The 26,777-nt window shown below is 38.4% G+C and overlaps 1 protein-coding gene across 1 annotated transcript in view; it reads right to left on the bottom strand.

Moving 5' to 3' along the window:
* CNTLN (centlein) overlaps positions 1-26,777 on the bottom strand; it is a 214,447-nt gene that overhangs the window by 85,676 nt on the left and 101,994 nt on the right. Inside the window, exons 9-12 of the mRNA XM_087717005.1 lie at positions 20,201-20,374; positions 15,871-15,996; positions 4,842-4,963; positions 985-1,110 (exon numbers count right to left, since the gene is read on the bottom strand). Of these exons, the coding sequence (XP_087573131.1) occupies positions 985-1,110; positions 4,842-4,963; positions 15,871-15,996; positions 20,201-20,374 (548 nt within the window). The remainder of the gene's footprint in view (positions 1-984; positions 1,111-4,841; positions 4,964-15,870; positions 15,997-20,200; positions 20,375-26,777) is intronic.

Here is a 26,777-nt window from a genome sequence, read left to right as displayed (position 1 = left end):
GCTTTAAAAATGTAGGCACAAGCCTGAGCATTACACGGACGTCTCAAAAGAACAGAAAACTGTTCCGAGTTTCAAGCATGCTCATCGCTAAATTACAAAATCAACTTGACAAAGGACATTTTAAAACATCATTAAAAGGCTAATTATGCAATGCCAACCAACTTCCTTTTGTCTTGTATGAAAGGGAAACTTCTTACTTTACCAGGGTGAATATAATTGTCTATGAATTATAAGATCAAAGAAGCAAACTGGATGTTTTCTAAAGTAAGAATTCCTTCACCAAGTTTTACCCTTACCGCAGCTAAAAGAGCTGTGAAAGGGATCAGCACTAAACCCGAAGGACAGGCTGTGCACAGCAAGAAAGAGAGCAACTCCCCCGTGCTTTTTGCAGGTCACTCTGAAGGCCCATGTTAGCAGATCTACTCCAGACCCTTAACAGGCGGCTTTGCTGCTACCAGTAATTAGCTTGGACAGCTCTGGCTCCAAGAGTAGCAGCAAGGCTACACCATAATGAGCTCAGCTGGGATTAGTAGGACAGGGCAAGGAACCAAGAGAGCTGAGGCATTCTGCATTGCGTATGTATCAAGGAGATCAAACAAGGATGGCTGGCTAGGTTATCCCCTTACCACCTCATTCCAAAAATGAAGCACGGCAGTGTGTAAAATACAGGCTAATGAAGAGCGACACCTCCAACAGATGAGAGCCACATTAATTAACACAATCCCTAGCTCATGCAATACTGTTTCATTTAGTGCTAGCAAACTTATTGTCGTTGATTTAAGAGTGGGATATGGAGGGAGGGAGGGGGAGTAAGACGAGGCTAATGTTTTGCTTCCCTGTTTCTGGTAGAGAAAGATGATTTAATTTTGAGTATCTGAAAGGAATTCTCTTTTTGGCCCTCAGGATTCTACAAGGAGAAGATAAGCATATCAACCCCACATTTCTAAATGTATAGGAATTTTGAAATAAAATAAAAAGACTCACTTTTCAATCAACAGCTTCTTGTGTTCTTTTTTAAAGTATGCCAGTTCATTCCATACTGCATCAGAATTTTCTTGACGCAGATGCTGAGGATCTGAACGCTCTTTTCCATTCTTACTGTTTCCAGGCCTGTAAATTTAAGAAAGCAATTTTCTGTGAAATAAATCGCTTTTAAATACCAAGTTTTTTAAAAAAGCAAAGCTTCAGCACTTGATACATTACAAATGTAGCTTCAGCTACATTTAGTGAAATTATTGAAGCTCTCCTAAATGTTGTTCTAAGTTAATACATCTTAAAGATGATAAATTGGAGATGGGGAGCCACACTTGAGACTCAATGTGTTTCTGATAATAATGCAATCTCTCTCATTTAATTAAATGAGACACATAAAAGATAAAGATGTCATTTTGTCTTAGGGAAAGGTTTAGCATTATGGTTACTAACAATTCTTTAACAGAAACAAACTCCTGAACAAAGAATGTAAACTTGTCGTATAGCAGAATACTTTAGAATCCTATATTAAAGTATTCTGCTATACGACAAGTGTACATTCTTTGTTCAGGAATTTTCTTCTATTAAAGAATTGTTAGTAACCATAATTTTAAAAAATGGAAAAATACCTATTGATCTGCAAATCTGAAAGTTGAGAAAATCAGTGAAATGGTAAAATCTGAATGATTTAAAAAACCGCTACTTGGAAAGCCAAATAGTTAGAATAGTTACAGACAACTCTGAAAACAAGGTAGAGATTATTGGGATAAAGAAAATTGTAGTAGCAGCAAAGGCCAGAGATATTGGAAATCAATAATAAAAAAGGTTATGGTATTAACAGCTCACATGCTTAGAATTTGGATCACATTGAATGAGTCAATCTAACAGAAATTTGACAATAGAATTGAGTGAAGGAACTCATAGTGAAGTTCCTTAACAATTTCCTCTAAAAATAGACAAATTCAAACTGGTTGACAATAAGAAAAAAAATAATGAAGTATCCATAAAGTATAGGAAGCAGATGGAGTAGCTCTGCAATCATTACTTGGAACACAATTACTGTGTGTTTACTTGAAACCCTTTTACTACCTAAAAACAACGAACTGTACATGGGAAGCAAATGCAAAGATTTGCTTGAAAAAAAACAAGTGCTACTACCACAACTCTCTGAATTTTAAAGCTAGCATATTGGCATCAAACTTTATGAAAACAGATGTTTAACAATCATGCATCAATTATTTGTTTTAATTATGATATTTAACACTCTATCTGGTTGACACACTTCAATTTGTCATAATAGGGCATTCTAATTGTATAACTAATTAAAATCTCTGTTCAAATATGAAATTCTTTGGATGGCATTGAACAAAATTTTATCTTTCAGTCAGTTCTATCAAGGCTACAGAATTCTTAATGTAAAATTACATAAGATCAAGTACATCTCCTTAGTACCAGTTTTCTGCCTGAGAATAGTTCAATTGTTTTAAGTGCTGTTCAGTAGCATGCAGAAATTGTTTAACAATTTCTTCTGTTAGTGACCATTCACAAATATGGTGGGAATAAAAAAAATCATTTTCCAACCAACGTGCTTTTATGTTGTTTATGATCAAATTTTGTGCACCTGAAAACAAAAACCTTCAGTGTGAAAATGATTAAGGTCTGGTCAGGTTCTGGTAGCACTGTAAGCTAGCTGGAAGTTTCTAATCAACTAATTAATGGGGAAAACCAGGTCAGGAATAGGACCTCTTTGGAAAGAATTTTGTTGGAATGAGACAGAAGCAACCAACGATCTTTACAGTCTCTCTCCCTCTCCCTCCCTCTCTCTCTCCCTCTCTCACTCATTTAGCTACCATTTTGGTCAATAGCAAAATTGCTGGAAGGCATTCTTAATTATTGCAACAAAATTGTTACGTGTACATAGATGGAAAGATCCAACTCTATGTAAGCATGGTGAAATTTATAGATCTTGCTCAGATGGATAAACTAACTTTTTTGATTAGAGTAAATTGTATTCTATTGTATTCTATTTTATTGGTAAATGGAAATCTTTTATGGAGTTTTTGCATAAAAACTTTAAAAAAAGAACTACTGATTTTTGGCATATTATCATGATGTAACCTTAGAGAGGTTAAAATATAACTGTACTTACAACCTCTGCAAAGAATATATTGAAAGCCATTTTTTGCATCTTTGATTTCTTTTCTTGCTCCCTTTTTTCCATATTTTATTATTTTGTATTAATTTTTAATCTTTAAATTGTTTTTAAAAAATTATAAAATGAAAACAATGCTTCATTATATTTATTATTCATTTATGGTTCTAGACCAATCATGAAAACAAAGTGCAATTATAGTAAATTTAAAAATATAAAAATTATATTGCATTTAAAACCAAAATAGTTAATGATATGGGGTTTCTAAAAGCCATGATTATTGATAAGAATTTTGCAACCTTTTTAAATTTACACTGTCAGTGTAAATCAAAATAGAAATGGAGCTATGTATAAGAGATGGATTTTGACTTGCCAAAAATCTCAATTGTGTCATTAATATAAAATCAACCATAGTGGGGCACGTTAACAAGTAGACCTATGTCCAGTTAGGTCACCTATCTGGATACTCTTGATTTAGATGTAATGTAGCACTATAATTAGTTTAGGTATATGTCAATCAATAGTAGTGCCAGCTAATTTTCTCCAGAATCTTTCATGAGACATGAATCGAAGCCTGCCCTTAAGTCTAAAAAGGCAGTGTAAAAAATATATTTAGCCAAGTTATAAATATTTCTCAATGAGTTGATGTAATATAATGCACCAGACCAGGCCTGTCCCACCCACAGCCCACACATAACCATGGAGAACTGGTAATGTGGCAAGATTGTGAACCTATAATGTTATTATGAGATTTATATACATTAGCTATATTATAATTTTAGATGTGGTCCAAGGCAATTCCTCTTCAGTCAATGTGGTCCAGAAAAAATATTGGATACCCATCTACTAGACCATGATAAAGCATCCAATCTGGACTGGATTATTTGGATTGCAATCTTGCAATGTACCAGGACAAGACTTGTAGATAAGGGAGGAGAGTGACAATCCAAGAAACAGAAATAGAAACATTCATAGACGCTAAATCTCCAGTGTCAGAAAGAACCCATGCAAACAGAGAACAAGACTGTAAGTGGTGGATTTTGTCCTAAAACTTGTAGAATCTTTTAGGGAGTGTCTCTAAATAAAAATAAAGATTATCCTGTTGGGGTGGTAAGGAATGGATTCCCTCAGAAGATTGGTCCACAAAGTCATAATCAAGATATTGATATGGATTGTTACTGTACAAGAGTCCTCCTTTTTAGATAAGCAGGGTAGGTAGAGTATCTGCCTTCCGGGGAAAATATGTATTGAGCTTGAAAAATTATTGGACAAAATAATAATGTCACCATAATTGTCATTTTGGTCAATTTTATATTCATGCTTAAAAAAAGTAGACTCAATTCTGCAAGCATGGTAACTATAAGGTCATTTGGGAGCAGACAAACAAATTCTCCCATAGGTTAAAGGAATTTCTGGTTTCTTTCTTGGTTATAATATAAGATAAGTACAATGGTAGTTCATTGCTCCTTCCTATTTATTTTCATCACATGCAGAAAATGTGAAAAGCAGCTGCAACACACAAAATGAAAGCAATATAAATCATAAGGCAAGATGAGAACAATAGCAATTACACTTCTCATATAATATTTGTTTTTCTCAATGAAATTAAGAGTAACAGGAAATGGTTCCTTCCTCAGTTTAACCGTTTCATCAAAATGTATCAAATTCATATTTGAATTTAATATATATAATCATTCCAGTGAATTGTGCAACTTACTTGCCATAATCTTCATCCAATTCCTTTAATTGATTTTTTACTGTGCTGTAATTGATCTGTAACATCTGCAGACGTTTCTTACGTTTTTCATGGGCTTGTCTAAGCTCATCATTTTCTTGAATCTGTGTTACACCAAAACAAACGACTCAGTAAATCTTAAGATCTTAAAATGACAATTTTCTATTGCTGAATTTCTTATTTATGACCAACTATTAAATACAATTTATTACGCCTAAATTATAATTCAAAGAATTCAGTCTTTAATAACAAATGGACTTCTTCAAAAGTTTCAAAAACTGCTTGGCTAGGACCTAAAGAACTGCACAACGGGTTTTGTATGCTCAGCAGAAATTTGGATTTGTGTAACATTCAAGAGCATAGTAAACTACTTTGGAAACTATGTGAATTATAAAGCAATATACAGCATGCATTAACATACACAAAAAATCCTGAAATCCTAAAATGGCACTTAAAATCTGGAAAATGAATGAAGACTTTTAAGAATTCATTATTGAACTGGAACAATATATTTATAGCACCTTATATTATACTATATACTTATTTTATCATCAAATAGTTTCTTTTCCGATGTGGTGAGCATTTGTAATTTAATATTGGACAACTTTATGAAACAGAAAATACAACTGCCAATAATATCACATAAATCTATACTATGTCTACATTTGGAATACTATATAAAATTCTAATCATCATCTTTGAAAATGGGTCAAACACTCATGGAAAAAAAATAAAAAAGAATACAACCAAAACACCAGACATAAACACTTTGCTTATGTAAAAAAGCTAAAATATTTTGGACACTTTAGTCAAATCCAAACAAACAAACAATCAAACAAACAAACAAACAAAGAAAGAAACAACCTTGAGGAAGGATATGGATATGGTTAAGGTGTACAGGATAATGTATTTGTTGAGATGGCTGTCCATATAAAGTAGATAGATAGGTGATAGATGATAGGTGATAGATAGATAGATAGATAGATAGATAGATAGATAGATAGATAGATAGATAGATAGATGATAACTTTAAAATAGCCATGGTGACACAGTGGTAAGAATGCAGCATTGCAAGCTAATTCTGCATTCCCACTGCCAGCAGTCCAACTCAGACCGGCTCAAGGTTGTCTCAGCTTTCCATCATTCTGGTCAGTAAAATGAGGACCCAGACTGTTGGGGCAAATATGCTGACTCTGTAAACTACTTAGAGAGGGCTGTAAAGCACTATGAAGAGGTACATAAGTCCAAATGCTATTGCTATGCTATTGCTAAATATCTAAAGGTAAGAAGAGACTTTTAGAGTTACAAGGTTTGGATTTGGATATGCATTGCATAAAAAGTTAAATTTAATCTGGACTTTAAAAATAATTTTAATAGACATGACATATTGAGAATATGGAATAGATATAAGCCCAAGTTATATCTGAAAAAAGCTTGTATGGATCTCAATTCAAGAAGTATATCATAACAGAGGAAACTGCTGACAAAGACCAATGCTTGATACCAATGTACCAGGAATTATTGGGAAACTATCAAGGGGAATTTAAAAGCAAATTAGGACAGCAATTAATAGCAAAAAGATATCATTCTTAATAGCTTTCCCATTTACAGTTATCAGGAAGACTCAAAATGGACAAAACAACTTATGGTATGGAAGAAAGTAAAGCAGAATTTGAAGTGCAGTTGTGCACTGATGATGAACCTGCATCTGCTAAAATGTATAAAGTTTTATTGAATTTTGAAACAAGGAAAACAGGTTAAAAGATGTATGAGAAAGTGGGATAAGAATTTTGGTTATAATATGTGAAAATGTGTCAGTAAAAGGGCTGAAATTTATACTATGCTATGCTATGCTATCAAAAAGGATTCTTATAAAATGTTATGTTTTGGCCAGAGAAATTATCTAGAATATATGAAGGCACTTCAAGTGTATGTTGGAAATGTGAACAACATGAAGAGACATTCTAGCATGCTTGGTAGATACATTATATTGCCAAAAGTATTCGCTCACCTGCCTTTACTTGCATATGAATTTACTGTAAGTGACATCCCATTCCTAATCCATAGGGTTCAATATGATGTCGGCCCACCCTTTGCAGCTATAACAGCTTCAACTCTTCTGGGAAGGCTGTCCAAAAGGTTTAGGAGTGTGTTTATGGGAATTTTTGACCATTCTTCCAGAAGCGCATTTGTGAGGTCACACACTGAGGTTGGACGAGAAGGCCTGGCTCTCAGTCTCCGCTCTAATTCATCCCAAAGGTGATCTATCGGGTTGAGGTCAGAACTCTTTGCAGGCCAGTCAAGTTCATCCACACCAGACTCTGTGTCATCCATGCCTTTATGGACCTTGCTTTGTGCACTGGTGCACAGTCATGTTGGAAGAGGAAGGGGCCAGCTCCAAACTGTTTCCACAATGTTGGGAACATAGAATTGTCCAAAATGTTTTGGTATGCTGAAGCATTCAGAGTTCCTTTCACTGGAACTCAGGGGCCAAGCTCAGCTCCTGAAAAATAACCCCACACCATAATCCCCCCTCCACCAAACTTTACACTTGGCACAATGCAGTCAGACAAGTACCGTTCTCCTGGCAACTGTCAAACTCAGGCTCATGCATCAGATTGCCAGATGGAGAAGCACAATTTGTCACTCCAGAGAACACGTCTCCACTGCTCTAGAGTCCAGTGGTGGCGAGCTTTACACCACTGCATCCAACGCTTTGCATTGCACTTGGCTTGTACTCGGCCATGGAAACTCATTCCATGAAGCTCTCTGCACACTGTTCTGGAGCTAATCTGAAGGCCACATGACGTTTGGAGGTCTGTAGCGATTGACTCTGCAGAAAGTTGGTGATCTCTTCGCACTATGCGCCTCAGCATCCGCTGATCCCGCTCCGTCAGTTTACGTGGCCTGCCAGTTCGTGGCTGAGGTGCTGTAGTTCCCAAACACTTCCATGTTCTAATAATACAGCTGACGGTGGAATATTTAGGAGCGAGGAATTTCACGACTGGATTTGTTGCACAGGTGGCATCCTATCACAGTTCCACGCTGGAATTCACTGAGCTCCTGAGACCGACCCATTCTTTCACAAATGTTTGTAAAAGCAGTCTGCATGCCTAGGGTCTTGATTTTATACATCTGTGTCCATGGAAGTGATTGGAACACCTGATTCTGATTATTTGGATGGGTGAGCGAATACTTTTGGCAATATAGTATATGTAAAAACTATGTAAAAAGATTAAAAATTGATACAATTATTTTAAAAAGCAATATTTGTATTTATGTGCTGGTTTGTTTCAAATATTTATATAGCCATCCATCTTTTAGCCAACTCTGGGTGACTCCCAATCAAAGATTTTAAAAAACCCACATAAAATCATTTTAAAAACTATAATGCACAACCAGTTAAAACATAAAATATTAAAAATAACAAAAACCTAGTACTAATCCGTGCTAACAGGCCATCTAAACTCTAAACATTTTGGGGGGAAAGCCAGGTCTTTAAGGCCTTACAGAAGGATGGAGGTCTGCTGAATATCAGGGGGCAAGATGTTGCATAGGGGAGTGCCTGCCACAGAAAAGACATGCATTCTAGCTTCCATTAGATGACACAATGTTTCCTTCTATAACTGATGAATAAGCAATTAGAAAAAAGCCATTGGCCACCCTAACTGTCAGCCTTCCCAGTTAAACCAGACAGGAAACAAGACTAGATGAGCTCATTCTACTTTATCATAAGGCTACATTAACAAAATCTTGCAAAGCAGATGGTACAACCTTCCTACCATCACTTTTAACTGTCTGATCAATCAGGGTGGATCCTGAAGTTTTTCTCTCTGACAACTAAGATCTTAGAGTCTCTTCTCTCTCTTGTCATCTCTTCCCTTTGTTCCCTAAGATCATCCACATATTCTATTACAGTAACAAACAAACAAAAATTCTGGGCTAAGATGAAGTAACTTGATTGAACAGATTATTCCTATGGACGATGTATCCTATGAGAAGTATGTTTCAAAATATACTGGGAATTTTTTTTCTTCATGTTGCAATTAAGTGTATGAAATAATAATCTGTTTTTTTTTCACGTTTATTCTTGTATATTTACATGATTGCTAGTTAAATAATATGTCTCATGCTGGTTTCTATGACTTTTAAAATTCAAAGCATTTATGTGACTGAACCCATGATTCCAGGCATTAGGCTGATATATATTTGAAAAAAGTGAAAATAATCTACATAAAATGTCAGCATCTAAAAATTATTTCAAATTTATATGTACAGATTTGTACAGATGCAGAGTAAGGGTAGATCGTCATGAAAAAGTAAGTATGCACATGGAAAGTTTTGACATTTTCAACATGTTTCAACGTAGATATTTGATCTTCATTTCAATTATATTGATAAAGGAGGTATGAGCTTACAAATATTATGCTTCATTTGCATTTTGTAATCCATTGTGTAATTTAAATAAAAGCATATGTAGATTTTGCATGCAAAAGTAACTACACTCCTATTATTTATTATTTAAAGAATATCTCACATTAGACTCATGTGCACCAAATCTGGAGCAAATGCTTAGAACATCATTGGTGAAAATTTGGTAACTTGCCTTATTGAAACTTCAGATATTTATTCTGATTTGCTAGATCAAAAGAGGTCTCTGGGCCTTCAGAAAGATTAGAGATACCTATGCAATTGGGGATAGATTTAAAAATATTGCCAAACAAGTAGACATCAATTATTCCACTGTCTGGAAGATCATCAATGAGGAGAAAATTTCCAACAACTGCCAACTTGTCCAGGCCAGGCCTGGACAACGTTCCACCAAATTTAGCATGAGAGCAGAATACATGCTGAAAGTACCTAGAATTTCATCATTAATCGCCAAGCAGTTATCGCTATCACTACTATCAAATGCTTGAATTAATCATCAGAAAGCTGCACAAAAGCTGCACAAATTAAATCTACATAGAACAAATGTCAGGAGGGAACTTTGTTGTGTACAAAGACTATCAGGGCAAACTGCTCATGAACTTCTAGGCAAAAATCAAGATTTCTGGAACAATGTACTCTGAACAGATGAATCAAAAATGGTTTATTTGGCCATAGTACCAGTACCACGTTTGATGAAAACCAAGGACAGTATTTCACCAGAAGAATCTGATACCAACTGCAAAGCATGATGTTACAGTTTGGGACTACTTAGCTGCATTAGGACTTGGGCAGCACAACATCACAGTTTCTAGCAGGAATTCTCCAGAGGGTGCTTAGGGATAATGTGAAACCATCTATCAGAAGACTGAAGCTCACCCCAAAGTTGAGCTTGGAACATGACAATGACTATAAATATCACAGAAAAATCAGCCAAAGATTGGTTAAAAAATATAAAAGGAAGGTTCTGGAATGGCCAAGTCAAAGCGTGGATCGAAATCCCATTGAGACACTGTGGATGGATTTAAACTGGTCTGCGCATGTAAAAATCCCTCAAATATTGCACAATTGGGAAAAAAAAACTGAATGAAGGAATGGGAAAGATTTCTTCCTGGTCAATATCAGAGATTGGTAGACAGTTATAAAAAATATGTATGGCTGTTTTTACCAGTTATTAGAATGAAAGATTTACTTCCTTTTCCCACAGAAGGAAGTAGCACAACAAAATTTGCGCAATTTATGTACATTGCAGTGTCCATTGAAATTGAATTAGGTGAAAGATATGTTTTATTATGTACATTAAAAAGGTATATCTATTTTCTTTGTATATTTTATTTTCTCTATGTAAAATGTTGCAGCTGTAACATTTTGTATTTTGTATTTGTATTTATTGCACATTTATAGGCCGCCCTTTTTCCTGAGGGGACTCAGGGCGGCTTACAATCAAAGGGGAAGGGGAGTGTAGGACAATACAAAAAAGATGTGAACAAAAGTAAATTAAACAGTAAAACTCAACATTCACTCGGCATTCGGGAGGGGCGAAAGTAGACTTATCCCCAGGCCTGACGGGCTAGCCAGTTCTTGAGGGCTGTGCGGAAGGCCTGGACGGTGGTGAGGGTACGAATCTCCACGGGGAGATTGTTCCATAGTGTCGGAGCTGCAACAGAGAAGGCTCTCCTCCGAGTAGTCGCCAGTCGGCACTGACTGGCGGATGGAATACGGAGGAGGCCAACTCTATGCGATCTGATGGGACGCAGGGAGGTAATTGGCAGAAGGCGGTCTCTCAAATAGCCAGATCCACTACCATGGAGCGCTTTATAGGTGGTGAGTAGGACCTTGAAGTGCACCCGGAGATCAACAGGTAGCCAGTGCAGCTCACGGAGGATCGGTGTTATGTGGGCGAACCGTGGTGCGCCCACGATCACTCGCGCGGCCGCATTCTGGACTAGCTGAAGTCTCCGGATGCTCTTCAAGGGCAGCCCCATGTAGAGCACATTGCAGTATTCCAGCCTGGAGATCACAAGGGCTCGAGTGACTGTTGTGAGGGCCTCCCGATTCAGGTAAGGCCGCAACTGGCGCACCAGGCGAACCTGGGCAAATGCCCCCCTGGTCACAGCTGAGAGATGGTGGTCAAAAGTTAGCTGTGGGTCCAGGAGGACTCCCAAGTTGCGGGCCCTTTCTGAGGGGTGTAAGTTTTGTCCCCCCAGCCTGAATGATGGTATGTTGGTCAAATTTTTGGGAGGAAAACACAACAGCCACTCGGTCTTGTCTGGGTTGAGTATCAGCTTGTTTGCTCTCATCCAGTCTTTAACGGCCTCAAGACCCCGGTTCATCACGTCCACCGCTTCATTGAGTTGGCACGGGGCGGACAGATACAACTGTGTATCGTCCACATATTGGTGGTATTTTATCCCGTGCCTCTGAATGATCTCGCCCAGCGGTTTCATGTAAATGTTAAATAGTAGGGGGGATAGGACCGACCCCTGCGGCACCCCATAAGTTAGGGGCCTCAGGGACGATCTCTGCCCCCCTACCAACACCGACTGCGACCTGTCCGAGAGATAGGAGGAGAACCACTGCAAAACAGTGCCGCCCACCCCTATCTCCTGCAGTCGTCGCAGAAGGATACCATGGTCGATGGTATCGAAAGCCGCTGAGAGGTCCAGGAGAACTAGGATGGAAGCATGGCCTCCATCCCTAGCTCTCCAGAGATCATCGGTCAATGCGACCAAAGCGGTTTCTGTGCTGTAACCGGGTCTGAAGCCAGACTGGAAGGGGTCAAGATAGTTAGCATCCTCCAAGGTACGCTAAAGCTGGAGAGCCACCACCTTCTCAACAACCTTCCCCACAAAGGGGAGGTTGGAGACTGGACGATAGTTATTAAGGACAGCTGGATCCAAGGACGGTTTCTTCAGGAGGGGTCTCACCACCGCTGTCTTAAGCGCGGTGGGGAAGTACCCCTCCCGAAGAGAGGCGGTAACAACCGCCTGGATCCAGCCTCGTGTCACCTCACTGCTGTTGGCAACCAGCCAGGAGGGACACGGGTCCAGTATGCAGGTGGAGGCACTCACAGCTCGCATAGCCTTGTCCACATCCCCAGAGGCAACTTCCTGAAACTCAACCCAGAGATGGTTTGCCAAATCTTCCCCTTGTGTCCTGGCTGGATCTACTGGGGTGGAGTCCAGGTCCGCTCGAAACCGGGCAACTTTGTCCGCCAAGAACTGGACATACTCCTCAGCCTTACCCTGTAAGGGGTCCCCCGTCTCCCTCCTATTTAGGAGGGAGCGGGTTATCCTAAACAGGGCGGCTGGGCGGGACTCGGCGGACGCTACCAAGGAGGCAATATATGTTTTTTTTGCTGTTCTTAGAGTCCGAATATACTCCTTGGTGCATGCTGTTAAAAGTGCCCGCTTCGACTCGGACCTATCGGACCTCCACGAGTGCTCTAGGCGTCTCCTCCGGCGCTTTATCTCCCGGAGCTCCTCAGTGAACCAAGGAGGCCTCCGGGGGCCGCTGACCCGGAGGGCCGTAGTGGCGCAATCCGGTCTAGAGACTCCGAAGCTGCCGAGTGCCAGGCAGCGACGAGGGTCTCCACCGAACTGTGGGCGAGGGTATCAGGAATAACCCCAAGCTCCGTCTGGAACCTAACAGGATCCATCAGTCGCTTGGGGCGGAACCAGCTGGTCGGTTCCTCCTCCCTACGGTGGGGGTTTGGCCTCCGGAAGTCTAGCCTCAGTAGGTAGTGGTCTGACCACGACAGGGGTATGGTCTCATTACCCCTCAGACCAAGATCGTAACTCCACTGCTCCGAGAGGAATACGAGGTCAAGCGTGTGACCCGCTGAGTGAGTTGGGCCTCGGATTACCTGAGTCAAGCCCATGGCTGTCATGGAAGCCATGAACTCCTGCGCTCCATCAGAGTGTTCACCGAGCGAAGGCAAGTTGAAGTCCCCCAGAACCATAAGTCTAGGGAACTCAACTGCTAGCTCGGCTACTGACTCGAGGAGTGAGGGGAGGGCTGCTGCAACGCAGTTGGGAGGCAGGTACGTAAGCAGCAGACCCACTTGACCCTTGAGGTCCAGCTTCACCAGCAGGGACTCACACCCGACAAGCTCCGGAGCAGGGATCCTACGAGGTACTAAAGACTCCCGGACTACAATAGCCACACCGCCACCCCTTCCCTGGGCTCTTGGCTGATGCAGCACCTGAAATCCGGCTGGGCACATCTCAACGAGGGGGACTCCTCCCTCCGTGCCCAGCCATGTTTCAGTAATACATGCCAGGTCTGCGCCCTCATCAGTTATCAAGTCCCGGATGAGGGGGGCCTTATGAACGACAGACCTGGCATTTAGCGACAGCAGCCTGAGACCAGGGTCCTGATTACTCGCGCCATCTGACCTTGGAGTGGGACTCCTAGGGCCGGAAGGAGGGATCTCTATAACACAGCGGGCTCTCCTTCCCCGATGATGGCCTGCCCTAAAGTCCCCGCCATATCTGCCTCTCCCTGTTATGACCGCAATGCTCCGACCCTCTCCCGTGGATATAGCCCCCCCAACCACCCCAGTGGCCCCCGCATACCCCGCCAGGTCCTCCGAATCACTCATACCCAAACTCTCACACAAACAGTCCTCACTGAAAAAGTTAAAACACCAATACAACTATATAATAATAAAAGTGAGATCATTCATATCATCTCAAACAATCCCATGCACTCAACATACCGATTAAAAGAAATATAGGAAGAAGTCGCGAAGGTTCAGAGCGTCTGTGTTAAGTTCGTAATAGTCCGAAGGTGCCTTCCACCTCTCCTGAGGAGGGTAGCACCTTAATGGGAGCTCCACTAAGGAGACCAGTATCGTCCAAGGGGGGGGGGGGGAGAATGGGGGACAAGGTGGATCTGGGCAGCAGCTGTAACAGGGGGAGTCAGGGGGCTAATCATAGCGAAGAAAGTCTGATGGTTAAATTCAGTTCCAGCCATCCCCTTGATGTTATTTCCCGGTTAAGTCCTAGGGGTGGGGAAAAGAATATCCGTCTCTGATGGAAAAGGGTAGGGGGAGATGTTCTGGTCACCAATCACGCTCTCCTTCAATTACGTCCCCTCGAGCAGTTTCCTCCCTCACCAGTTCTCTTCTTTTGGTTACGACGTGGTGTTCGTCGATGCTAGACAGCCTCCCTAACCAACAATGTCGGAGGCCAGCAATATGCCAGCACCAGTGGCAATGGGAGGGGAAATGCTTTCCAGCGTCTGCGTCGCTTCCCAGACTCTCTCTCAAAACACCAGTTCTCTCAAATAGTCCACAGCGGTCTTATAGTTCTCACCCAGTTCCTACCGTTAAACAACAATGTTGGTAGCGTTCGGCGTTTAGCGATGTTCGGAAACGCCCGTAAAAACCCCTCAGCGCTTTCCTCGGCCCTCAGAGTTCAGCGTCTCCCACAATTCCGCCGCTCCGCTTCCTCCAAAGCTTCCTCCAGAGCTCAACAACTGTTCGGTGACTTCTCAGGCTAGCAGCCTGGAGTGATGTAATTCTCCATTACCGCTGCCAGCCCCCGCGCCCACAACCAACAGTATCTCAGTGCCTCCGTGTCTTCCGGAGCTCGGCGTTTTTTCGAGGATCGACGTTTCTCCGGAGCTCAGCGTTTTTTCGGACTGGCAGCCCGGATTGATCGAATTTTCCGTTCTCGCTGCCAATCCTGGGTCGCTAGGTGTTCGGACACTCATTCCTCCTTTGGGTTGGCTCCCGAGTGTGGATACAGATTCTTTTTTAGTTTTAAATTTAATGTAGAAGCCGGGCGAAAAACCCGGCAGCCATTTTCCTCGCCCATGCGCAGTAGTCTGGGAGATTTTTTTATTATTAATTGTTAATTTTTTGTTAATAAACAACTACAAAATCAATTTTTCATATTTTTGTTCAGTGATATCACCTTTATCTTTATATACCGTTTGAATGAAGATAAAATGTTATGTGCACATATATTAAAAAAGACTTTAACATGGTAAAAAAGTACTTTTTTGCACTACTATAGAGTCCAGAGGTGGGTTGCGACCAGTTAGTTCTGGTTCAGACAAACTGGTAGTGGAAATGGTGACTGGGTTGCAAAACTGGTAAGGATGGAAGGGTCATGATGCCCCCGAACTGGTTCCCCGGTCTCCGCGGCATGCCTTTTTGAAATTTTTAATGTTCTGCGCATCCACAGACCCATTTAGGGGCTACTGCGCACACACACAGTGCATGTCATGTGCACATGCACACCAAACCAGCAGTAATGCCGGCAGCAACCCACACCTGACAGAGACCACAGATTTTGCACTTCTGAACTTGAAATATATAGACATATTGATTTTACTGTCTACGTGGCTGGAAACGGAGATTCAAGGCATAGGCAAACTATGTTATTTAAACTTTACATAAGTAATTTATAACATTTGAAACAAAGAAGTCCTCTTAAGAATAGACAAACGTATTTGCCCAGTTTTAGATCCTACAATTATTAATTAAAAATGCAATGCAATGTACCATAAATTGCACAACTTTTGTTGTGGGTCTATTGACATCAAGTAAAAAAGTTGTGATTTTAATTTTCACCTTTAGTTGTAGTGCCTTTTCTAAGTTTTCAATCTTTCCTTCAGCTATTTTGAGCTTCCTTAGTTCTTCTGACTCTTTCAAAAAGCTCTTTGGGGACAGAGACCTTGAACGTTTCACAGGTGGTTTCTGGAGAATAAAACAAGGACATGGTTGAAGTGGTTGGAACGCTGGATTATGAAAGACATGCAAAATTAAAGAACAAGTAATTTTGAATACTAATAATGAATTATAAAAAAAATCCTGCGTGGTATACCAGAGAAATAACAAGCAGAATTACCACAGCGCTACCACTAAAGGTTTCTCTGTGACTCGTTAATGAGAATATTCATTTACATTTACATTGTTTCTTTCAGAATAATGATGTCCCATTAGGGAAGACTAAAGGGTTATAGTCTCAGAAATGCAAGAAACCTCATTACAAAGGAGGGGATAGAGGCTGATCTAATTGCTCTATAAGGGTCCAAGGTTACACTTGATAGGACAACCAGAAACAAGAGGGAAAGAGTTTTTTCCCTCTGAAATAGTTTAACACACTGTGAAGTTGAAGGAACAATATGCTTGAGGAATATAAATAAAACAGACAGTAGATCTTATACCATAATGACCATATGGTCATTAAATATAATATGCCTAACTAGAGACAAGAATATGTGTTCATATTATGTGCAGCTTCATATAGCAATCTGGAGAAAGGATGTGTGAAACTAGCACTTAAACTGGGCAACCTTCTTGCTTGTACTATGTCAAATGTTTTTTATGTAAAACAAATAAAATATACAGATTAGTTTTACTGAATTTCAGTAACTGTGATTAGCATATGGAGCAATATTTTAATCATAATACTAATCTTAATGTTTTAACAATTTAGTAACTTAACTGTGCAAAATATGAAATGACATTTTGTCCATGGATTTTTTTTAGTTAATAATAAAAAAAGAATTTACATTCTTCCAAAAGTCATTGAAGTTATTCTTTTGAATAAAAGAAAAAGGGCTGGGAGAGTTTAGCTTTTAATTTTGAATAGAAAAAAGGCAGAAAGTACAGACTTTTGCCCATGACAGAGATTTAGTTTAAAAATATTTTTTTTGTTGAAACATTATTTCATGAGTACAATTTAAAGAAAAGAGGCTAATTTATTTTATCTATTAAAATAAATCACATTATGAGTCACAGAAATAAGAATTCCAAATATATATTTTAAAAACAAAGTAAATCTGCCATATCACACCTGGATGTCACGTTTGTGTCTTTGAGGAAAGAAAACAGACACAATATAGGCAGATTTGCGCAACGAAGCCCCCTCCAAATATGTTGGACACATAAATCCTAAGCACCATGGAACATAAATGAACATATTTAGCAGGCAATAGAGTGAGGAATACTTATACAGATATGGTATTAGATATAATTCCCAGTAAACATATTCTGATACTGATGTGCAAGTTAAGAATCTAGAAGTGACGATTGGAATGTTTGATCAGAAAAAGATTGAGATTGGATTTGAGTAAGAGGAGATGTTATTCTTGTCAGGCTACAAAAATGATCTGGAAAAAGATGATATATATTGGATATACAAATGAATCAGCTGATGTTTTCATAATTAAAAGGAGCATAGACATAACAGTTTGTGACAAAAATCTTGAGAGATGGGATGAAAAAACTGTCTAGGAAAGATGAGAGGGTGTGGCCCACTTCTGCATAATGGGCAGAGAAAGAGACTCAAAAAGGACTTTCCCCAACTTTTTCAGGCTGTTAAGGAGATTTGAGTTTTCAAGATTATAATCTTGATTTGCAAGATTATATTTAAGAAGTCTTCTAATAAAATAGAATGAGTGTCTTCTATGTAGTTTACCCAGGAAGACTAACATACAACAAAACAGAAGAGTGACTTGAATAATCTTCCTATACTAATTTACAAAGGAGAGCTGTTAAAAGTTTTGAAAGACTTGCTGATTAGGGAAAATGGAAAAAATGAAAATGGAAAAAATCAAATTCTCTATGGAATATCATTTGAAGAGTTTAAAAACCAACATTGTTAAAAATAAGGGGAAGATAAAGTTGGTTTATTTGATCAAGGTTAAAATAATTATTTCATTGTTATATTGTTTATACTGTTGTTTCTATGTTGTTATAGTATATAATCCTTAATGGATTTTTGCTAACCAGGAGTAAGACAAGGTTTTAAGGATCTGTTTATAGATAAGCAATGAGATATGAGATGAAGAGTTTGTTGTATTTTAAGATAAGGAGGTAACTTTTTAAAATTGTTTATACTTCTTGTGACTAAGGGCAAAGTTTTTTTTCTTTCTTTTGTTCTTTTCCATATTCTTATCTTGTATTTTTTGTCATTTATATTAGCTGTTATCTGTATAATTGTAATGCTTAATAAAATTATTTTAACATGAAGAAGTAAATCAGTAATTAGTCTTAGGCTTTACCTACATATGAAGGAGAGGAGGTTTTTTTTCAAATCTATACACCAAAGAAATAGGGACTAATTATTACCTGGGAGAGGGGGCACTTTCAAAAAGTTTCTCCTCCACAATTCAGTTTTTTAATCCCACCCACTTCATTTCAAAAGCTGTGTGGCACAGTTATACAGAAAAAAGAGAAGGAGATATAATATTTTTAATATTTAAAAGAAGTAACTATAGTTCTGCACAAGAGCACCTGGGATGCCAATAATGTTACTACTTGTGCACATGACCAAAAGAACCACTTTCTTCCAAATACAGAACACTGCAGTGACCCTTTCCAGTATTCATTTCCATGAAGAGAAAGACAACAAGGCTAGATAAAGGTTTGTGGGAAAAGAAAGTCATTTTTGAATCTCTACAGACTGGATCTGAAGTCCTGCTAGGTCACATTCAGCTCATTCATTATAGTTTTATTATCCATAGTTATTATTTATTAATCATTACATTTTATATTACCCAATTCCCAAAGATTCTACATGATCTACATGAGCATCAGGAGTTCTATTATTATGTAATTGCATTGCAGAACAATTTTTCCAAGTCAATTTGCTATACTGAAATGTCACTTTAGAAAATGGCACCAAAATATATATAAATATCTATAACAAATTTGGTATTTACAAATGCTCATTTAAGAGTATTTAAACAGATACATCAAGTCCAAATTCTGAAGCACTTAATAAGCAATTGTTTTATTTTTGTCTATCTTGAAATTGAAATTTCAGGTGCTGTAACCGTACCCTCAAAATGTTAGAACCGCTGTCTACCTTTTCTTTTATTTATATGCTGCTCATGCCAATATTCTTGGGTGATTTACAAACATACAGATACCCAATTTCAAATCATTTAAACTTTCTAAAAATAATCATAAAAATAATTGTTTACAAGTCTCTAAAGAATCTGACAAAAAGTGAGTTTTTAAGCCCTTTTTTGAACTGTAAATAGATAGGCCAATCTGAAGTCTATTGGTAGCAAATCATGCCATAATATGGATCCCATAATGGAAAAGGCAGAATTTGCTGATGTTATATCAAATGGAACCTGCATCCAAAGTGCCTCATTGCAGTCTTAAGAGTAAGATGAATTTTATGGCAATGGATGATCTTGGGTCTAAACTTTGTGAATATTTATGTATCAAAATCAACATCTTAAATTTGACCCAGAAAGCAAGTGGCAGTTAGTGTAGAAATCTCAATGCAGAAAATATACTACTACTCACAATTATAGCATCTTTTTTTTATTTGAATTATGTTTGAGTATCAGGTCTCAGCAGATATTTTAATAGAATCTATTGTTTCTTTATTTGTGTTCTGATTAATGATGCAGTGAAACATGGCATAAACTTTCAAAGAAGAATAAAAGAAAATTTCTAAGAAACAAAATAAATGCAAAATTACTGCCTTTGGAATCAGTAATTAATTCTAAAAGTAAAGTAACATCATTTGTATAAACTCCTAACTCAGCATTTTCACTAATTACAAACTTTTAAATCCAAACTTGATTTCTTTAACTTAACCTCAGTTTCATCTGTTTGGAAAAAAACAGACAACCACACAAACACTATCAAGTAATAAATATTCATCTAAGAATTCTACAAAGAATTGAACTTTTAAATAATTTCATTAAATTAACAATCCTTTATCCAGTGTTTAATAAGGTAAAACTTCCTACTCCCAAAAGTTATTTTAGCAAGTCTTTGGCAGATAATAAAAACACTCTTCGATAAAGCTTCCAGAATTATAAGTAGCATTGACAGTTATTAAAACTCTTATTATCCGAGTCCCAGAACAAAATGTCAAACTTTGCCAACCTCATTTTGACATAAATACACAAGGCAATAAACACTTTCCTACCTTGTATTTTTTCCCAGCCCTAGTACTGATGCAATCCAAGCAATCTCTACTGCAAAGACTATGATTTGCCAGTGAACGATTTGTTCGTTTCATTTTTTTTTGCAAATGCTGTATTTCAGTCTTTTGAGACATTACGAAGTGTTTTAGTTCTGTTAAAGAATACTGTTGGAATTCCTAGAAAATGGAAATACAATACCTTAGACTACTGTAGGTAAAATCAATATTTGGAGTAGCATTTACAATGACATCATGTTTATATTTTAATTAAGTAAATTTAAATAATAAAAGCCAATTGTTTATACAAAAGAAGGAGTGAGACTGAAGTGCAGGAAATTAGATCCATACTAATATATCTACCTCCTACATTCAAAGACAGGACTATGGACTTCTTTGTACAGTACCTATTAAAATCATGTGGCCTCCACTCACAACAGTTTGGATAGTTACCCCAGGCATTTTATTTATTTAATTTCATAGTCCTCTTTATCTCAAGATAATTATATACATAACAATATGCTAATTATAAAAATCTTGATATAGATTTGTTATGTCTTACCTTTCCTATCACAGGGATAGGCAGTCTGGTTCCCATATTCTACCATGACTTAGGGCATTTCCTTTGTGCCTGTCAGGTTCTCTGCCCATATTAATTTCTCTCTTTTTAAAAAAGATTATCCTTTTAATTTTAAACATCTACAAAGGAAGCTAATGGGCTGCACAACAATCTACCAAATCCCAGTACTCATTTTTAATTCCAAGTATGTCCCTGGACTCTACATACATCGCACAGGCATACTTACAAAAAGAGAAATGATGACCACAAGCCTCAGACCAAGACAAAAGGTGACCAGACAAAAGATTTGGTAAAAAAATATATAATTCAAACGACTATAAGGAATAGAAGGAAGCAACTCCAAAATATATGTCTTCTGCTAAGTGGCAATGACCAGAACAATTGTGAAAAGTGAACAGCAACAATTTTGCGAGAGAATATGTAATATGTTCAAAATGCCAAACCTGCTGATAAAGATTACTAATTCTGTCCCTGAGGCTAAAACATATGAAGAACAGATGCAGGAATTGGGTTGTAGGAAAATAGGGGGAGGAAGATAAGATAATTTGATATGTTCTTTAGTTGTTTATAAAAATAATAAAGGAGGGATATAAATAAAATAAAAAATATCACAACTAGATGAGCTAATTTTATTTTTTTAAAGGTACCATTTTAACAGTATCTGGCAAGTCTGAAGGTACAAATCTCCCATTGCCTCTTTAACCACCTGATCAGTTATGGTGGGTTTTAAGAAGCGAGTAGTTATATATAGCTTGGGATTTGAGTAGATGTGAGACTACCTCTTTTAGACAGAATCTGCCTACCTAATACATGCAATCAATATAAACTACTGTGTATCCCCACCTATCAGAATGTATCACTGGATGAGGCACAGGAATGTTATTTCTGTGTGGGAATTTATATTCTATGGAACAATTTGCACCCCAAGCTGTTATCATCCAGATTACGTAGGCAGATGCAGGCTTCAATAAAGTCTTTTATTACTTTGCTATCCCACAACAAATGGCCCTATAATGGCCTGTAAACCTCCATCTCAAACTTTCTCAAAGTCAGTCACCCACAGTCAGTGCAACAAGTCCCACAAACTAAAGCCAAAAATCATCAGGGCTGATTCACAAGGCTTGTGTAGTCCAAAAGCAGGGTGCAAAGTCCACAAGGCAAGATCTATACTCCACAAGCAAGGCCAGAGTACATAGGGCAAAACACCATCCGAAGCAGAGTTTACAAAGGTTGGGGAAGTATGTGCCAAAGTCAAACAATTGTTCCTGACAAAGACACTTTTCCTGGCCTCTGATTAAATCAGCTCAAGTCAGGTGTTTCTTGTGAGGAGGTGGCTTTCTTGCAAGCATCCTCACAGAACTCCTTCGAGCTTCCCTCCGCTCCACTCTTCATGCCTTCAGATCGGGTGGGAAGACAGTTGTTTCTCATCAGAGAGAGAGGAATCTGCTGCCAATCCTCCCCTGCGTTTGTGAGGGCAGGCAGCTTTCCGTCTGGTCAACTACCTTCCCCAATGCCGGAGGGTCATGGGACAGCATCATTGTCAGCCCTGGACTCTCCAGACCTTCCACGGGAGACGTACCATCCCTGTTGGAAGTTCCTGATTCCAACTCCTCATCCTCTGAACTGGGATCCCATGGGGCTATGGAGGTAGATTATTGTTGAGAACACTGCCATAAAAAGTTGGATTCGTATTTAGTAAGAAGAGGTAATTATTTTTATTGGTTCACCATATTATATATGCTGCTTTGACTGAAGAACATTTAGAATCTTATTCATTCATTCATTTGTTCATTCATTCATTCACCAGTTCATTCAATTTATATAGTCTCCCATCTCAAACAAGTGATTCTAGACAGCAAACAATCATAAAATCAATTAAACCAATTAAAACACAATACACAAAGAAAAAATAATATGTGCTCATTGCACTTCATGAAAAACTGTATTTTAACTATCAGATGTAAAAGAGATGCTTTCTTCCCATCATGGAGAAACATAAGACAAATGCCACCTTGTAGAAATAGTTTTGTTGACTTCCTGTGGTGACGTCACCGTGCTTAGAGTAGAGGGAAGGAAGCTCTCCTAACCGCTAACTCTAATTGCTTCGTTTAGGCACATTTTCGAGCACTGTTGATCCTGAAGGGGCCAACAGATTAAGGGGGATACTCTGTAGACGCTGGGGTGATAAGGCAAATCCTCCTGCGGATAGGAGAAATCCCCTAAATGGACGAGGAACTATCCTGCCATTTGGTTAGGACCAGAACAATGGCGACCGCATAAGAAGGAAGCGAATAGACAGAGAAGCAGTGGAAATCGGATACTTGTTACTATTGCTGACAACCCAAAGAGGAAGGCAACGCGAAACTGGCAGAGAGGGTGAGCTGGAAAGAAGAAGACGCCGGGAGAGAGGCTGTTTTTGCAGCTCAATTTTGCTGAAAAGAACTGGAGCAGAGACGCTGAGACGGAAGGGACAGCCGGAAGAGGCTAAAGGAATTAGCCACAGTGAGAACGAAATTCCGACATGGACAACAGGAGTGGAGCGGAAAATAATATTTGCCGAAAAGATTTGGAAAGCTCAAAGAAGAGATTGTTTAACAGTCGGGTTGGTACACTGAGTTCCTTTTCTTTTTCTGCTCACCCTTCCTTCTGCTGCTTGTTGAATTTATAAGTATTTGACATTTATTTGCCTCGGAGCTTGGAACAGTGCCAGAGACAATAGATAGAGAACTGTATTGGAAAGAGAACTTTGCTTCGTGGATATTAACAGTAAGACTGAGGAAAGGGTGACACCTAGTGGACTGTAAATCCGAACCCTGAAATCTGATGTAAGAAAATTTCTGATGGCATAAGCTGATGTATATATACACAGAGAGACTAATTACTATGATTGAATGCTTGTATAATTGATAAAATTGAGAGACATTTATTGGTATAAGATAATAGTGTAATATATAAATCTATGATATATATTAAGTAAAGACCAAAAACCAAATAGGATAGAATACTACATAGGAATGTTTAGGGATTGAAATGTGATATTAAGAACAGTTAATTATTGTTGAAATATACAATTATTTATATCATAAATATTACTGACAAAGTAGAAGTAAAAGTAAAAGTAAAACATATGCAATTGTGAGCAAGGATAAATAGGGGGATAAAAAATGGCAACTTCAATAAAATTAGTGAAAAAAACTACCCCCAATGTGATCTCAGCAACCCCCCCCCCTCAAATCAAATCAAAGATCAATTGAGAGTGTGTTGGGGTTGGAGAAAGGTGAAAAGATGGCAGAAACAGCGGGACCAGCTCCAACGATGCAGAGTATGCAATCAATCCTCCAGATGATACAAGAGACACTGGTGAAAAGCCAAGAAGTGACAGCTACTAATCATGAAGAAACAAGGAGGAATCATGAAGAAATGAAAAATGAAATGGGAGAATTGAAAGGAACTATTAATATTGTAGATGATAAAATTGAAAAGATACAGAAGACCTTAACTATCAATGAACAGAAGATCCAGTGTATGGAAGAAAAAATAGAACAATCAGACCAGAAGATGGGAAAAATGGAATTGGAATATAAACAACTTAATAAAGAATTAGAACTATCAATAATCCGACTGGAAAATGAAAGAGCTGCATTCTACCTAAGATTCCAAAACATACCGGAAGAGAAGGAGGAAGACGTGAAAGGAAAAATAATTAAAACTCTCACTGAATCTCTTAAAAAAAAAGAACAAGAATTGAGAGGAGACATTGATGAAGCTTATAGGGTGCATACTAATTATGCCAGAAGACATGGACGCCCGAGAGAAGTGCATGTAAGATTTGCTAAAAAAATAACAAGAGATGAAGTGTACAAAAAAACCAGAGAAGAGACAATTACTCTCCAGGGAAAAGAGTTGAACACGCTCAAACAGATTCCATGAAGAATTCGGGAACAACACAGGCAGTACCAATTCTTAACAAACCAGTTAAATAAAAACAGAATAATGTACAGATGGTTGGTACCAGAAGGGCTTCTAGTATCTTGGCAAGGAAAAAGATATAAGATAGAGAATATAGAAGATGCACAGAAATTCTATGAAGAATACCATAAGAGGGAAATAGAACAAGGAAGCAAGGAGGAATTGGAAAGTGGAGATCAAGAGGAAGAAACATCAGAACATAACGAAAGAAACAGGAGAGAAGAACAGAGGCAAGAAAGAGAGAGAGCAGAGAAGGAACACGCGAGAGGGAAAAGTCAGATACAAACCAGAAGTAAAAAAACAACAACAACCCCAGTTAAAGATAGATCAAGAAACAACAATTATCTCGATAAATTTGAATGGACTGAATGCACCCCCCCCCCACCAAAAAAAGAGGCCAGATGTTTAATAAAATAAGAAGGTTAAGAATGGTGAAATTAATTCAGGACGATAGCTGGCATATAGACTATAGAACGAAAGAGAAAAAAGGAAATGATATGAAATTATATGGGTTTGTGGAAATACCATCCCCAAGAAAACATAAATTGAGATTTGAAAGAGACACCTATAATAATAGAAAAAGAAAGGGAGGGAAGAAAGAAGGAAAGGAGAGGAGGAAGGAAGTAGAGAAAGGAGGGAAGAAGGAAGGGAAAGGAGAGAAGGATAGAAGGGAGAGAAAGAGAAAGAGAGATAGTAGGAAAGGAAGAGGAAGAGTGGAGGAGAGGTAAGGGAAGAAGAAAGAGATAAGGAAAGGTGGGTGGAAGGGAGAGGAGAGGAGGGAGGAAGGGAGAAAAAGAGAAGGAGAGAGGGTAGGAAGGGTAAGAGAGAGGGTAAGAGTAGGGGAGAGGTAAGGGAAGAAAGAAGGGGAAGGAGAGGAGGAAGGAAGGAAGGAAGGAAGAGAAGGGAGAGAGAAAAGAAATGAAAGAGAAAATAAGGTGGTGTCATAACAGACGCTAGGGATGGTAAACAATACAATCCAAACTGTACCCTATAATCTCTTAAATTAAATAACAATATAAGATTGGCAAAGAAAAAGAATAACCATGTGAATGTATACCTAGAATTGTATGTAAGAGAATAAATGATAGTAAGAATATATAGCACATTATAGATAAACAATATTTGGTTATAAATAGCTAAGTATAAATAAATATAGAATTGTACATAAAAATGGATAACGAATAAAGAGACCATGAATGTAAGATAGAAAGATATAGAAAGGGAAAACACTAATTGGAAAGAAAACGATACGGAACTGCTGTATGATATATGATGGAACTTCTTGTTCCTATGTTGTCTTAAGTCATGTGTTTGTTTTTGTTGATGTGTTTATGTGTGTAAAATAAAAACTTTAAAAAATAAAAAAATAAAAGAAATAGTTTTGTTGATATGTAAACTATCCAGAAACACACTTGGATTGATTTTTTTTAACCTATGGCTTTTAGCTATAATCATATTAATATCAGGTAACAGTATTTCAGATCCCCTATGGTTAACACTCATAACAGCTGCCAAGCACTTTCTAGCTCTTGGTTCCAGATGGCTCTTGCCTTCTTCAGGAACTTCAACCTTTCTTTAAGATCAAGTGCTTCATCCCAACTCAAGTGCTGACAGTAACTGCCAAGAAAGTGCTCCCTAAGCACAGTTTTCTGCTAGATTTCTCGCTTCCACAAAACTGTTTTTTAAAAAAAGATAGCAGGTTTATTGGCCCATTCCCTGTAATAGCACAGATCAAACCTATGACTTTTTGTTGGCAGCTTCCAGTCACAGTTAAACTACATTCAGTTTTTCCAACATTCCCTCTTTTCTCTCTTTAGCAGTTTTGCCTCATTGCCATCTTGAAGAATGGAAGGAAGAACTTATCTGGATTCCTTGTATAGGAGGAACAAGTGTCAGTCTGAATGCCACATTCAGTACCAGTCCACCCATAGATGTGTAAATGTTTTGGATCAATCACTCTCTCAGCCCAACTCAGCTCACATGGCGGTTATTGTAAAGAAAATAGGAGTCAGGAGACTGAATATGTATGCCACC

This window comes from Thamnophis sirtalis, unplaced genomic scaffold (assembly GCF_051295495.1).
Source record: "Thamnophis sirtalis isolate CommonGarterSnake01/CBP01778 unplaced genomic scaffold, rThaSir2_p1.2 scaffold_5, whole genome shotgun sequence".
NCBI lineage: Eukaryota > Metazoa > Chordata > Lepidosauria > Squamata > Natricidae > Thamnophis > Thamnophis sirtalis.
Note: the sequence above shows the minus strand (reverse complement) of the source record. Positions and strands in the feature narration are given on the sequence as shown.